The 13069-nt window shown below is 54.0% G+C and overlaps 1 protein-coding gene across 3 annotated transcripts in view; it reads left to right on the plus strand.

Annotated features, from left to right (window-relative positions):
• Nucleotides 1-13069, plus strand: part of SLC37A2 (solute carrier family 37 member 2) — a 34475-nt gene that overhangs the window by 4965 nt on the left and 16441 nt on the right. For all 3 annotated transcript variants that reach the window (XR_010129216.1, XM_004052357.5, XM_004052358.5), the window contains exons 2-7: nt 8571-8652; nt 9044-9137; nt 9264-9342; nt 10918-11053; nt 11490-11566; nt 12422-12588. Coding sequence is in view for 2 of the 3 variants with exons in the window: in XM_004052357.5 (XP_004052405.2) it covers nt 8571-8652; nt 9044-9137; nt 9264-9342; nt 10918-11053; nt 11490-11566; nt 12422-12588 (635 nt within the window). In the remaining variant the exon portion in view is untranslated. The remainder of the gene's footprint in view (nt 1-8570; nt 8653-9043; nt 9138-9263; nt 9343-10917; nt 11054-11489; nt 11567-12421; nt 12589-13069) is intronic.

The following is a 13069-nucleotide window of genomic DNA, read 5'->3' on the forward strand; positions in this document are numbered from 1 at the left end:
CCTTTCACCACTGTGAGCCTTGACTTTGCTGAGCCCCAGTTTCCTCATCAATAAAAGTCAGGTGGGTTCTTGAGGATAAATGCGATAATATAAGGAAACATTCTTGACATCTTGTGGCTGCTGGAGGGTACTCAACAGGTATCCTTTTACTTCCTTCCAGATAAGTTTAGATTTGGATTCCTATCAAACACTAAATGTCACGTAGTTCTTCTGTAAGTACATTATTATGCTGAGCTCTGAGGCCTGCAAAGACAATCAAGACAGGGTTCTACCTTCTTGGAACTAAGAATCAAGCTGGAGAGGGGCTGTGTACACACAGTCAGCAATTTTAGAAGGCCCTGCTCTACTTATTGAGTGCCAAAGGATGGCATTTCCTATGTGCCATGTCGTTCAGAGGACCAGCAAGGGGAATGCAGGAGTCGGTTGGGGAGATTTTGAAGAAAACTGACTTGCTGAGCACTTAACACATAAAAGGTTAGAGATTATATGTATACATTGCCTGGCATACAGGAAGCATGGAATACATGGCGGCTTTTACTATCATTATTAGTGATGATGATGTTATTATTACAGATACATATTAACCCAATTCACCTTTCTTGTGCTAAACAAAATACAGGCCAGGGTGCAGACAAATAAAAATAAAGACTTATAGTCTGAAAATGAGAAATCAAATCTCTGTCACATTTAACTGCTTTCACATGTCCCCAAGGAGGGCATTTAAGAAGTGAAGAAGACAGAATAGGAAGCTGAAAGTGGACTGGCCCTGGGCCTTGGACTCCTCCTCTGTAAAATGAGGATAATAATAATACCTGTATCACACGAGTGTTTTGAGGTTTAAATGAGGTACTATGTGTAAGGTACTTAGGTCAGTGCCAGGCTGATATGAAACACTGAGTAAACACTAATGATTGACTATATTCTATTTGTTTTTCCTACTACTTTGTGCCAGGCATTGTTTATTTGTAATTTTTGTGGAACTGCAAGGTGAATGTTAGCTTCCCTGTGGAACATATGAGTGTAATGAGGCACAGAGAAGTTATGTAAGCCTGTCCAGTACCACACAGCTGATAAATGACTGAGCTGGAGTTGGAATCAAGATTAGTCTGACTCGTAAGCCCATGGTCTTTCCGCTGCCTTCCTAATGATAGTGTTGGGTGGGGAAAAGATTACATGGCCATTTGGCCTTGGACAAATTACTTAACATCTCCCAGGCTCAATTTCCTTATCTGTGAAATGGAAAAAATGATGTACCTATATCACGGGGTTTTGGTGAAATTAAATGAGAAGCTGCTTAAAGCACTTAGCCCAGTGTCTAGCGTAGTTGGTATTGGCTAGGTGCTTATAAATTTCTGTGGAGGAAGAGAATCATCTCCATTAGGAGAAGAAGGAAGTCTTTGACTTGGATCTGGAAGTGTTCTGAGCAGAGGTCACAGAGCCGGCAAAGGCATGCAAGTGGAGACATGGCCCGTCCCCTGTCTATGAAGTAGTAACATGTAGCTCCAGCCGGCAGGAACAAAAGGTGCCCCTGGACAGGAGGCTGGGAGTCATATGGCGCCAGGTGTGTGGAGACAGCTGCAGACATCCAAGCAAGAGTCAGAGATGGCGGAGTTTCTGTCCAGGAAGATGTTGCTCTCCTCCTCCTGTTAGGCCTTCCTCGTCAGGATGACAATGAATGGCTTGTCCATGGCGTTTCAGAGCCACAGAGCACCTGGAGGTTCCCCAGCCTGGAGCCTGGCTGGTTCCTGCCTTTTGTACCAGTGTTTGTGTGGGTGCGTCTGGGGGCAGCTGGCAGCATGGGAGATGACTGTGGCTGGTGCTTATGGGGCTGGGCCCATTTCCTGGGGCCCTCTGAGGGGGATGGCCCAGAACATGCAGAAGAAAAGCCTGTGGGAGGAAATACCAGGGTGACCACAGCTGGATGAGCAGGAATGGGCAGGAGGGTGAATTGGGCAGGCAGGAAGAGCAGGAGCTGTGAGCTCCCGTGGTGCCATTTTTCCCACACCTCGATCTTCCCCTGTGAGCTGCAAAAGGCCACAGCTGAGCTAGGATGGATGGTTCTGCCCTGTGGAGTCAGCTAAGGGCTTTCACTGCCGGATCCTGGTGCCCACTCTGAGGAGGACGCAGGGGAAAGACATTCAAATTCATACTGAGAGAAAACCTGCTGTGTGCCAGACACTTCCACATCCAGGATATCTCATTTAATCTTTATAACACTCTCGTGCAGCAGGGGCGTATGATCTTATTTAAAGGAAGATCGAACTGAGGCTTAGAGATGTACAACAACTTGCCCAAGGTCACATTAAGTGGCAGAACCAGAAATTAGGACTCAGCCAATTTTGCTCGAAGTCTGATGTCTGTTTCCCTGTCCTATGGGCTAGCTCTCTCAAATCTTACTTTCCTGTTGACTGCAAAGAGGTGCATGGTAAGGGCAGCAGAAAGGGCTGTTTAAAATGAGCTTTGATGGGAAGAGGCTGCTTGGAAAAGGAAATGAGGGCTCCTGGGGACAACCTGGAGTCTCAGCCCATGATCCCTACTCCGGCCCCCCAGAAGGGGCATGTGAGCCTGTGGAGGTCCCATCCCCCACCCCTCGTGACAGCAGCTTCTCCCCCAGCTGCTTTTTGGGCTTCCTCTTCCACCCTGCTGTTTCCTCTCTCCCTCCCTACAGTGGACTGGCGTGCACCTCATTGACCTCGGGTGGGGCTGTCTGACTCAGGCCCTGTGGGCTGGTCTAGAAGGTAGCAGCAAGGTTTCGAAATAGTCTGTATGGTTGGCCAAGGCCTTGTTTTTTCCATTCAAGCTTCTGTATCAACTGAGAGCTGGGGTCAGGGTTGACAGTCCCAAAGTAACAGCAGAATTGAGGACAGACACCAGAGGTAGAGTCCCTGAAGCCCAGGACCTCCTATCTGAGTCACTAACAGACACTAAGTTGGTGTGTGTGGGGGGTGGGGGGGCGGAGTCACTGCTCTCCTGTTGGCTTCTGGCTCAGGTCTTGTCCCCTGGACGCTTCTTGCTCAGGAGAAGGAAGGCCATCCTCCTCCCCCTCTAAGCAGGACTGCAGCTCTGCCATCATCAACGCGCTTCCATCAGTGCTATTTACACAACCTTTCTTCAGAAGAGACACCAACTTAAAACCTGTTGGCTGCCTCTTCTGAGCCCCACCAACACTCCCACCCTCCCTGTTATTCCGGCTGCTGATCAGAGCCCCTGCTGCAGCGTGAAGGCTGTCTTCATTCTGCCTGACCATTCAGGGTCCCCCACTCAGCTTTCTTCCCAAAGCAAAACAATCTATCCTGTATTTTCCTCTTTCCTAAGACAGATTGTCATCTGAGCCACCAGTCTCTTCTCAAATGTCCTGAGTTCCTCGTGGCTCCTGGCCAATGGCTTCTTTCTCTAGGAAGGCTCTCAGGGCAAGCCCCGAGTCATCTCGATCTCTCTGAGCATGTGCCCACGTCCCAGCTGGAGGAAGGACAGCAAACAGAGGATTCCCTGAGGGGCTGGCTGCTGCCCTGGGAGAGCTTTGCGCCTCCCAAAGAGGGTCTTGTCCTGTCTTGTGTGCTAAAGACCTGGCTCAGGGCTCTGCACCTATGGTATCTGTTCCTGGCTGGCCTTTTCCTAGCAGGGTATCTCCCAGTGCTGGTGGAGGGCTTGTGGGGGAGGGGGGGTGGGCACTGTCACCATTGACCCTAGCTTGGTTCTTACTGTGCCCAGCCCTCTATCCTTTTCAGATCTGCTTAGTCTCAGAACAGTCACATCCAAGAAGAGACCACTGAATCCATTTTCTCTGGACAAGTGCCAAAGTCACCTGCAGCCACAGCCAGCCTAGCCTGGGACTGGGGAGTGACTAGGGAGCCACTGGGGAACCGGGGCTATTTCTGACATCTCTCGGGGGCAGCATCCCTCTGCTGGGCTGTTTCTTGTTTTTTGCTGTTGCAGTGGTGGTGGCAGTCGGTCTTTTGGGGGTTTTGTTTGTTTGTTTCTAATCTGTCACTGCTTTGGGACACACCATTTCTTGATTTTTACCCCAGAAGCATTCCTAGTGCAAAGTCTCAACAAGGTCAATAAAGTTATTATCAGGCTCCTTCGAAAGAGTAGGTTGGACTGTCAGCTAATAGTTAAGAGATAGCTAGTCGACCTCTCTATCTAACTTGGTTATTCAGTAACCAGTATCCGGTGGGGGGGGGGGGGGGAGGTGGGATTCTGAGAAGTGCCACCTCTTGCTAACAAGGTCTTTGAGGGTCATGGGACAGCCGCCCCATCTGGAGCAGCCGGGGGCCTTCCCCTCCATCCTTTGGTCCTTGGCCTACTTGCCCAGCCTGGCCCAGCCCCTGGGCTGCCATCCCCCTGTCACAGCCACCCTGGGGCCAGCTAGGCAAGGCCTGGCTGTGCATATTCTGTGCCCTGCTTCTCTTCTGGGACCTCTTGATTCACGAGGGAAGGACTGGTGAGAGGAGAAGTGAAACCTGCGGGTTCTAAACATGGAAGGAGTGCGTCAGCTGCCTTTCTGAAGCTAGCGTGAGCTTGGCAGTCTTGGCCTCCGTCTAGCCTAGCCCTTAACCTGACCGAAGTTCCCAGTCTCCTGTGAACCACGGCACCTTGATCTTTCTCTTAGAACACCTGACAATGGGGAATGGATAGAGCACCAGACTCAGAGGAGGCCCAGCTCTGACTATGCCATGCCCAGCGAGTGGTGTGACTTTGAGCTCATCCCTCCATCCCTCTGGAGGCCAGGAAGGAAGTCCCAGAAGAGGCCAGTGCCAGGCCTAGTGTCACACAACACAGCTGAGGATCCCTCACCCGCCACCCTCAAGACTCATGACTCTTCTGCTATCTTGGGTGTCAGGGTTTCTACTGGCAGCATCATGGGGGACTCCAGGTGGTGGATTTCAGGGAGTTGGGGTCAGAGCTGGCGGGGACATCAGGCTACCACCTGGAGGACGGCAGGGCTGGAATCTTGGAACCTACCAGGGCAGGATGCACGTGGGGACCCCTACTGACTTTCCTGTCTGCCCGCGGGAGCAGGTGGGAGGGCCCCGGGGCTGGAGTCTCCCCTGTGTCCCACTGTAGGCTCCCCAAGAAGCCCTAGGGCCCACCATGGAAGGCCAGAGCTCCAGGAGCTTCAGGGCATCCTTATGTTCATCTAGACCCAGCTATGCACAGCGGGAGGCGGGGTGGAGGGGGGACAGGCTGGCAGCCACATCTCTACCTTCCAGGTAAATCCAGGGCCTGGAGCCTCCACTTCCCAGAAGAGTTTGGTTCAGCCCCTGACCCTACTCGGCTCCCCTAACAGAGCAGTGTGGGCCGCCTCCACCCCTCCAGTCCTTCTTCCTGGTCTGAACATTGGAAGCACACTAGCTGTCATCTAAGCGCCCTCTGGGCATCAGGAACAATTTCAGACCGGTTAGGTGCATCTCACTAACCCATCAATAGGTCTGAGAGAGATGATGGACTCTGCTTTTCCGATGAGCAAAAAGATGTAAGGAATGAAACCAGCTTTTGCCCGATTCCCAAGTCCTTGCTGTTTTCTCTTATAGACATCAACTCCCTGACATCCACCACCTGGGGTCCCCCGTGATGCTGCTATGTCCCTGGGAGTGGCTGGCAGGATGAAAAAGGCCCAGGGAACTGGCCTTGAGCCTCAGTGAGGAAGCCTGTCTGCGCTTCCCACCAAAACCTACAGGGCACAGCCCTGGGTCTTCACCTGGCTTAGGCTGGCTGGGGTTCAGAGCTGCTGACCTGGGAACTCCCGCTCTCTTCAGTGGCTTCCCATCACCTTCAGAGATAGCCTAAATGCCACAGCTTGGCACCTGAGGCCCTGCGCCATGCCACCTGAGGCCCCTGCCCTTCCCAGCCAGCTCTGCTTCTCTGCTTGGCTCAGTTTCACCCTGCAGATACCCCCACTGAGGCGGAGTTCCCCAAACAGGTAGTGTCGTTTCACACCTCTGTGCCTTTGTGCACGCTGCTTCCTCTCCCTGGCAGTCCTCCCTGCCCCAGCTGTGGTTGACTTGGCCTCGTCCTGCTTGTTTTTGAAGCCTCAGCTCCAGGAATCCTTTCCCGACACTGCTCCCTCCTGCTGGCTCGGAGTCTCTCCTCTGTGTCATCTCTGTAAGAGAGAGACATCACACCAGGTCTAACTGTCTCCCTGCTGACCTGTGCGCCCAGGCAGGTGGAGATTCCGCTCATGGATTCTCTTGCTAGTGCTGGATTGTAGCATGGTGCCTGGTACAGGATGGGCACAGGGATGCATGGGAGAGCAGCCTCGCTTCAGCCGAAGGGAATCAAGATGTTAGAAATGGGCACAGCTCCTCCTACTGAGGTTGTCGGGGACAGAACTCCAGGCAAAAGGGCCATGGAGCAGATAAGGAAGAACACCTGGGGCCACAAGCAGGGGAGTCGGGGAGGGCAGGCTGGAGTTGACACAGTGCAGTTGGGGGAGTGGTGTGGGAGGGGAAAGGGTGCTGGCAGCAGGCTGTGCCTCTGGGTCCCCATTGGCTCTGACCAGCCCTGGGAGGGCTCAGCATGAGTGTGGAGGTGCAGTCTGGCTTCCTAGTCAACACCAGGCTACGGAGCCAGCAAGGGCTTCACTGCCGAGCCTGCAATGAAAGAACAGTCATAGCTGGGGCCCCAGTGGGGCCTTGGGTCCCTGGGGATCTTTCAGACACTGAAAGGATCTGATTTGTCACCATGGTCAGTGGCCAAACATCTTGGCAGAGGCCCTGGCACATCCAAGTGGTCATGAAGGCTGGTCCTGCTTCCTGGGGGGCCTTACCGGCAGTATAACCAGGGACCTGGGGACTGGGGGAGAGTCATGCTGTGTTCTCTTATCTTGTGGGACAGCTGGGACTGATACTAGCGCAATGTGTAACTGATGAGGAAACCAGAGACAAAAAAAAGGCTTAGGGATTCACGGGAGGTTACACAGGCAATTAGTGAGAGGTGCCATGCAAAGCTTCCCGCCTCTCCCTGAACCAGGTGCGTCCCAGGCGGGGCTTGGTGGGTGCTATCTGTAGGACTGCAGGGTTCTTCCATCCATTGCTCTTTGCAGAAGGCCAGCTGGGCACCCTCTTCAAAGTCTCTCAGAGGATTTCCCTCAGATTCTAGAAGTCCCTGAACTAAGAGTCATGAGCCATATGGCAACAGGTGGAACCCGGAAAACATTGTTGCCACAAGCTTGCCTATGTCAGTGACTGTGACAGGCACTTGGAGTAGCCCCAGCTTCCCTAGACAACTTGAGTCCCTAGAGGACCTCTGTGACCCACATGTGTGCCTTTGGGAACCGGTGGCCAGAGAGGCCGGGGCGTGGAGCCGCCTGCATTCCAGACCACACTGTTGCACCTTCATGCTGGATGGGATGGAAAGGCACTGAAAGCGTTTTAGCAGAGCTGTGGAGGGGCAGGAGCAACTTCAGTCTCTCAAGAAGACAGACAGGAAGCTCGATCCAGGGGCAAAGTGAGAAGGAGCCTTGTAGCCCAAGCCCAATTCAGCCTTCGCTGAAATGCCCCTTTGTTTCCCAAGTGGTAGTGGGTATTGCTTCATGCCTCATTTGGGGGAATTGGGTCTGGGGTGTGGAGGAGGATTCCTAGGCAGAGGGAGCATCCAGTGTCCTGCCCTTGGGCTCTTGGAGCCAGGACAGAAAGGGCTTCAGGAGCCCTCCCACCCTTTTTCCTGACCCTTCTCCATGAAGTCTTCAGTGAGCCCTGGGTCTCGCCTAACTCCTGGCCCCTTCTCCTGGACTGGGGCTCCACTCTGAGGCCTATTTTCCATGCATGTCCTGGCTCCTGGCTGTGGCGAGGAAGCAGATAGTGACTCAGCAGGGCTCTGGGGCCCTTCTCCAGGCCTCAGGCTCGGGGAGCGGCCGGGGCACAGTGGAAAAGCTGAGTGCCACCCGCCTGCACTGTTCTTTCCATCCCGGGCCAGGGCATGGGATGAGACATGAGGGGAGAGAAAGAGCACGTGTGCGAGCCACAGATGGAAAGAATGGGCTCTGTCCAGTGGGATGGATGGACTGGGACTAAGAAGAGGGCTTGGGTCTGTCACCACCTGTCCCACTGCCACTTCCTTTCCAACTACCGCCTGCCTGAAGGAGGTGCTGTGTCTGCCCTGTTCGAAGCTTCAGAGGAGTGTCGACCTCACTTTAAAAACAGACCCTTCTCCTGACTGTCTCCCTCCTACTCCCATCATTTCAGACATGTGAAAACCACTCAAACTCCCTGCCCCCACCTCTGCCACACACATGCACACACACACAGGCGCCCTGACCTCAGGGAGGTCGACGAAAAGCAGAGGTGCTGCCAGCTGGTCAGAGCAGGCGGAGATGCTTCTTGTGGGCTGGGGCCGAGCCGGCTGCAACAGAGGCCTCAGGAGTTGGGACCAGGGAGACAGGTCCCTCTGAGCACCCTGGCCTCTGGGCATTTTTTCCCAGCCTCCCCTTGGCCTCTGCACCAAGAAAGAAAGAGTTGGTGGTCCTCAGGCCCTGGGACTGCCAGAGGGGACACGGGTCAGGGATGCCGGCCCAGAACTTCCAGCTGGGGCTGACTTCCCACTAACGCAGATGCTGTCCCTTCCTGCAGGTTCCGAGGCCTCATCCTGCTGCTGACCTTCCTAATTTACGCCTGCTATCACATGTCCAGGAAGCCTATCAGTATCGTCAAGGTGAGGCTGGCTGGCAGCAAGGAAGAGTGCAGAAGCACACTGTCGTAACCGTCCTTACCCCTTCCCATGGCCACCGAGGTTGCACCTTCACCTGGCAGGCTCCCACTCTCAGTGGCTGTCTTCCCCAGGAGCTCCTTTTGAGTTTATTCCCCAAGACAGCTGTGTCGGTGGCTGTGGATGGAATAAGCGTGCAGGGCCCCTGGGCTATGTGGATGCTGCTCATGGGTCTGATGTGGCTGCTTTCCCCCGCAGCCAGTTCCTGCAGGAGGAGGTGCCAGTAGCGGGGACATAGAATCTGGTAGGAGGCAGTGTCTCCGGTATGGTTGGGGCAGGTGGTTGCTTGCTCCCCTCTGGGTCAACCCCTGACCTGTATGTCCCATTGCCTATCCAGAGCCGTCTGCACCAGAACTGCTCGGAGCAGATCAAACCCATCAATGATACTCACAGTCTCAATGACACCATGTGGTGCAGCTGGGCCCCATTTGGTAAGAACAGGGCAAGTTGCTCTTCCCATTCCCCATTCCCTCTTCCTCGAGAAGGGGCTGTCCAGGGAGGGCTTCCTGCAGGGGCATCCACGCAGTCAGCTTTCTGTTTCTCCCATCTGCTTTCAGACAAGGACAACTATAAGGAGTTACTAGGGGGCGTGGACAACGCCTTCCTCGTCGCCTATGCCATCGGCATGTTCATCAGGTAAGGACAGAGGCTGAGCCTATGACCAAGAGGAGGATGGTTTAGAGCTGCTTACCTCCCCTTAAGGAACCTGGGGGCAGCTGGGAATGAGCCCAGGGATGCTGCATGTACAATCCACCCACAGCCATCCTCCTTGCCTTACCGCAGTCGCAGAGACTGCTCCTTCGCCTGGTAGACTCCCACTGGTAGCAGCTCTTTTGCCTGGAAATGTTCTCCTGGATGCTGCTTTTGAGTCTATTCACTCAGATACCACAGTTGGTGGGTATGGACTAGGACCCTTTAAGAATGGCCCTGCATGCACATATAGCTGGGAGAATCCCCATCCTCTGCTGCGTCCAAACCAGCACGGGAAGCATGCTGTTCCTTGCCAGGAATCCATGATCAATAAGGCTGCATACTGCCTCCAAAGAGCTCACAGGCCAGTGCGGGCAATGGATGCATTGGCAGCTGGTGCTAAAACTGTGGCGGCTCCATGACAGAGGTGGCCATCATGTGTTCTAGGAGCTCCAAGGTCATTACTCAGTCCAAGCTGAGCTAGAGCAGAGGGGTCGGGGATGCTTCTTGGATGAGATGGTGCCTGACCTGATGCAAGGGACTTGGGTGCGGCGGTGCAGACGGAGACCTGGGCAGAAGGAATAGCACGAGCAAGTAGGGCAAATGTGAAGAAACAGCATGATCTACGGGAGGAACCGCGGGCAGGTGTATGGAGGGAATGACAGTGTAAGGAAGGTAGCAGCAGGGCTGAGGGCTGAGGTCATTTGCACATGAGGTCCATGGGCAGCGACGCATGGAAGGGTTTTCGCCAGGGCGTCCCATCCAGATGGGCATTTCTGAGAGCTCACTCTGAGAGTGATGCTGAGGTGGATGAGACTGGTCACACAGAGTGACCAATTTGACAGTAGCCCAAGCTGTTGAGCTTATGTTACTACAGTGGTGATAGAGGTGGAAAGAGGCTATGTACTGGAGCACTAGCTAAGAGGTAGCCCGGTGAGTCTTGGAGACTGAATGTGAGGGGTGGGGAGGAAAGGTGGGAGGCTGAGGGAGCTCTGAGCCTGGCTTGAGTGCCCAAGGGGTGGCATTCACTCAGATGAGGATAGCAGGATGATGAAGGCATCAGGGTGGTTGGCGGGAAGAGGAAGAGGAATTCAGCTTAAGAGCACTGGGTTTCAAATGCCCCGGGGGCATCCAAATAAAGATGTCCAGGAGGCACCTGTCTGCGACTGTGAAGCTCTGGGAGACAGATCAGGCCTGAAGATATGCATGTGGGTGCATATTTAGCCTATGGGTGGTTGTTACAATGGTAAAAGTGTTGCAAAAGACTGCACCGAGAGGAAAATACACGACACGGAGTGGCTGGCCAAGCGGAGGAAGATGGGAAAGCTAAATTCATGGAGCATGGCCAGGTGTCACAGAAGCAGTGAGGGACAGAGGTTGGCCCCGTCACATGGCAACACAGAAGTCATTGGTGGGACCTTGGCCAGAGCCACTTCCTAGCGTGGTGGGGGCAGAAACATGGTAGGGAGTTGAGGTGGACACAGAGGAGCTTAACCGCAGATCCAACTTTCTCTTCCCCAGTGGGGTTTTTGGGGAGCGGCTTCCACTCCGTTACTACCTCTCAGCTGGAATGCTGCTCAGTGGCCTTTTCACCTCGCTCTTTGGCCTGGGATATTTCTGGAACATCCACGAGCTCTGGTACTTTGTGGTCATCCAGGTATGAATCACCGTCTTGCACTTGGGCCTGTGTTGCCGTCTCGGGAAGGACCTGGGAGACCGCAGCTCACAGCGGGTGGGAGCCTGTGTTCCTGGCTCCCTGTCCAGTGCTCTCTATTACACTGCACTGAGTTCTACCTCCTGGCCCCACTGCCCCCGCATTTGTTCACTCAGAGAGTTGGCCTTGAGCACAACGCTGTGGTCACTTCCAATGCACGAGAGGCTTGGTCTCTGCTTGAACAATCTTGAGCGAGAGAAGCCAGCTCATGCCATTGGGGAGGTGTGGCATGTGTGTAAGGGAAGGGTAAGGTTTGTAGCGTGGGGTATGGAGGGCCCCTCGGCCACGAAATTGAACCTCCTCAGCCCAGGGTGGTCAGAGCAGGAAGCCAGTCGCACAGCCCAGGCCTGTTCCCGCCCTCCCTTCTCTCTCCCTGCAGGTCTGTAATGGACTCGTCCAGACCACAGGCTGGCCCTCTGTGGTGACCTGTGTTGGCAACTGGTTCGGGAAGGGGAAGTGAGTGTGACAAGGGAGGAGGAGTGGGAAGGATTGGGAGGGCTGGGGGTCCTGAGCTGGTCACCGTGGCCTCTGATGTAATTTCAGAGGGAAGGGTCAGAAAGCGGCCTCCACATTGCTGTTCACGTGCTTAGAAGTGGCTAAAAGCAGTGCTGATTTTCTCACTGATGAGGCTTTAACCCATAGAGCAGGCAACCTTAGTTATGTTTTTTTCTAATAATAGATTAATTTATATTTTCAACGAAGACAAAAAGAAGCCTATAAAACTTCCGCCCCTCCCCCCGCCCAACCCCGACCCCGAATTGGCTTGTGTGCAAAACAAAGTTGCTTTGGAGAAGGGGTTCTCACCCTTGGCACTACTGACTTTCTGGGCTATTGGACCCTTGTTTGGGACTGTCCTACCACTGCAGGCTGTTTAGTAGTAGCCTTCCTGGCATCTGCTCACTGGATGCCATAGCACACCCTGAGTTGTGACCATGAAACATCTCTAGCTGTTACCAGATATCCCTTGGGGGTAGGATCACCCCTGGTTGAGGGCAGTGCTTTAGAGTGAGATCGTGGGACAGAAGAGAAGAACGAGGGCCGAGCCCCCATGCCCTCGGTGTGGCTAGAGCTCCCATCGGCACTCACTCAGGGAGCTGGGCAGGTGGAGCGAGACCCCAGGCCCTGCAGCCACCTGCTTGACACCATCCAAGGTCTCCCACTCCTTGCTGACTTGGGGCTTTGGGGCTGTCTTTGGTGCCTCAGGGAAGCTGTAGTCAGCCCAGCTTTAGAGCTTGGCTGGGGCAGTTGCTATGAACAATGTGCTTTGCTTTTTACTTTTTATACCTCTTCCCCTCTCTCCCTCCCTTCCAGGCGGGGGTTCATCATGGGCATCTGGAATTCCCACACATCTGTGGGCAACATCCTGGGCTCCCTGATCGCCGGCATCTGGGTGAACGGGCAGTGGGGCCTGTCGTTCGTCGTGCCTGGCATCATTACTGCCATCATGGGCGTCATCACCTTCCTCTTCCTCATCGAACGTGAGTGGGCCCCTCACTCCCCACAAGTGAGCCTAGAAGTTCTCGGTTTCTGGGAGAAGGCAGCTGGATCTACTGGAAAGATTGCTGGTCACAGAGTGGGAGGACCAGCCGTGTGACTTTGGACAATCTCTCAGAGCCTTTATTTTCTCATTTGTAAAATAATAATAGTAATAATAATGTCTATTTCGTAGGATTTCTGCAGGCTTAACTGAGACACCATAGTTAAAATGCCAGGCCCACAGGAGGTGCTTGGCAAGCATTGGTTGAATCTGAGAGGTGTGATCAGGGAGGGTGGAGTTGAAAGGACATTGTTACAGTGACCAGGCTCTCCACTTGCTGCAGGTGGCCTTGTGCACTAGCCAGGCCAGGTATGAGAGCCACTCTGTAGCTAAGAGTACTAAAGTCCAAGAGGCAGTAGTGACACTGCTGGTTGTTAGGAAAGCCAGGCCTAGAAAGCTGTCTCCTGAGCCCCAGGCCCCGC

The sequence above is a fragment of the Gorilla gorilla genome, chromosome 9, assembly GCF_029281585.2.
Source record: "Gorilla gorilla gorilla isolate KB3781 chromosome 9, NHGRI_mGorGor1-v2.1_pri, whole genome shotgun sequence".
Taxonomy (NCBI): Eukaryota; Metazoa; Chordata; class Mammalia; order Primates; family Hominidae; genus Gorilla; species Gorilla gorilla.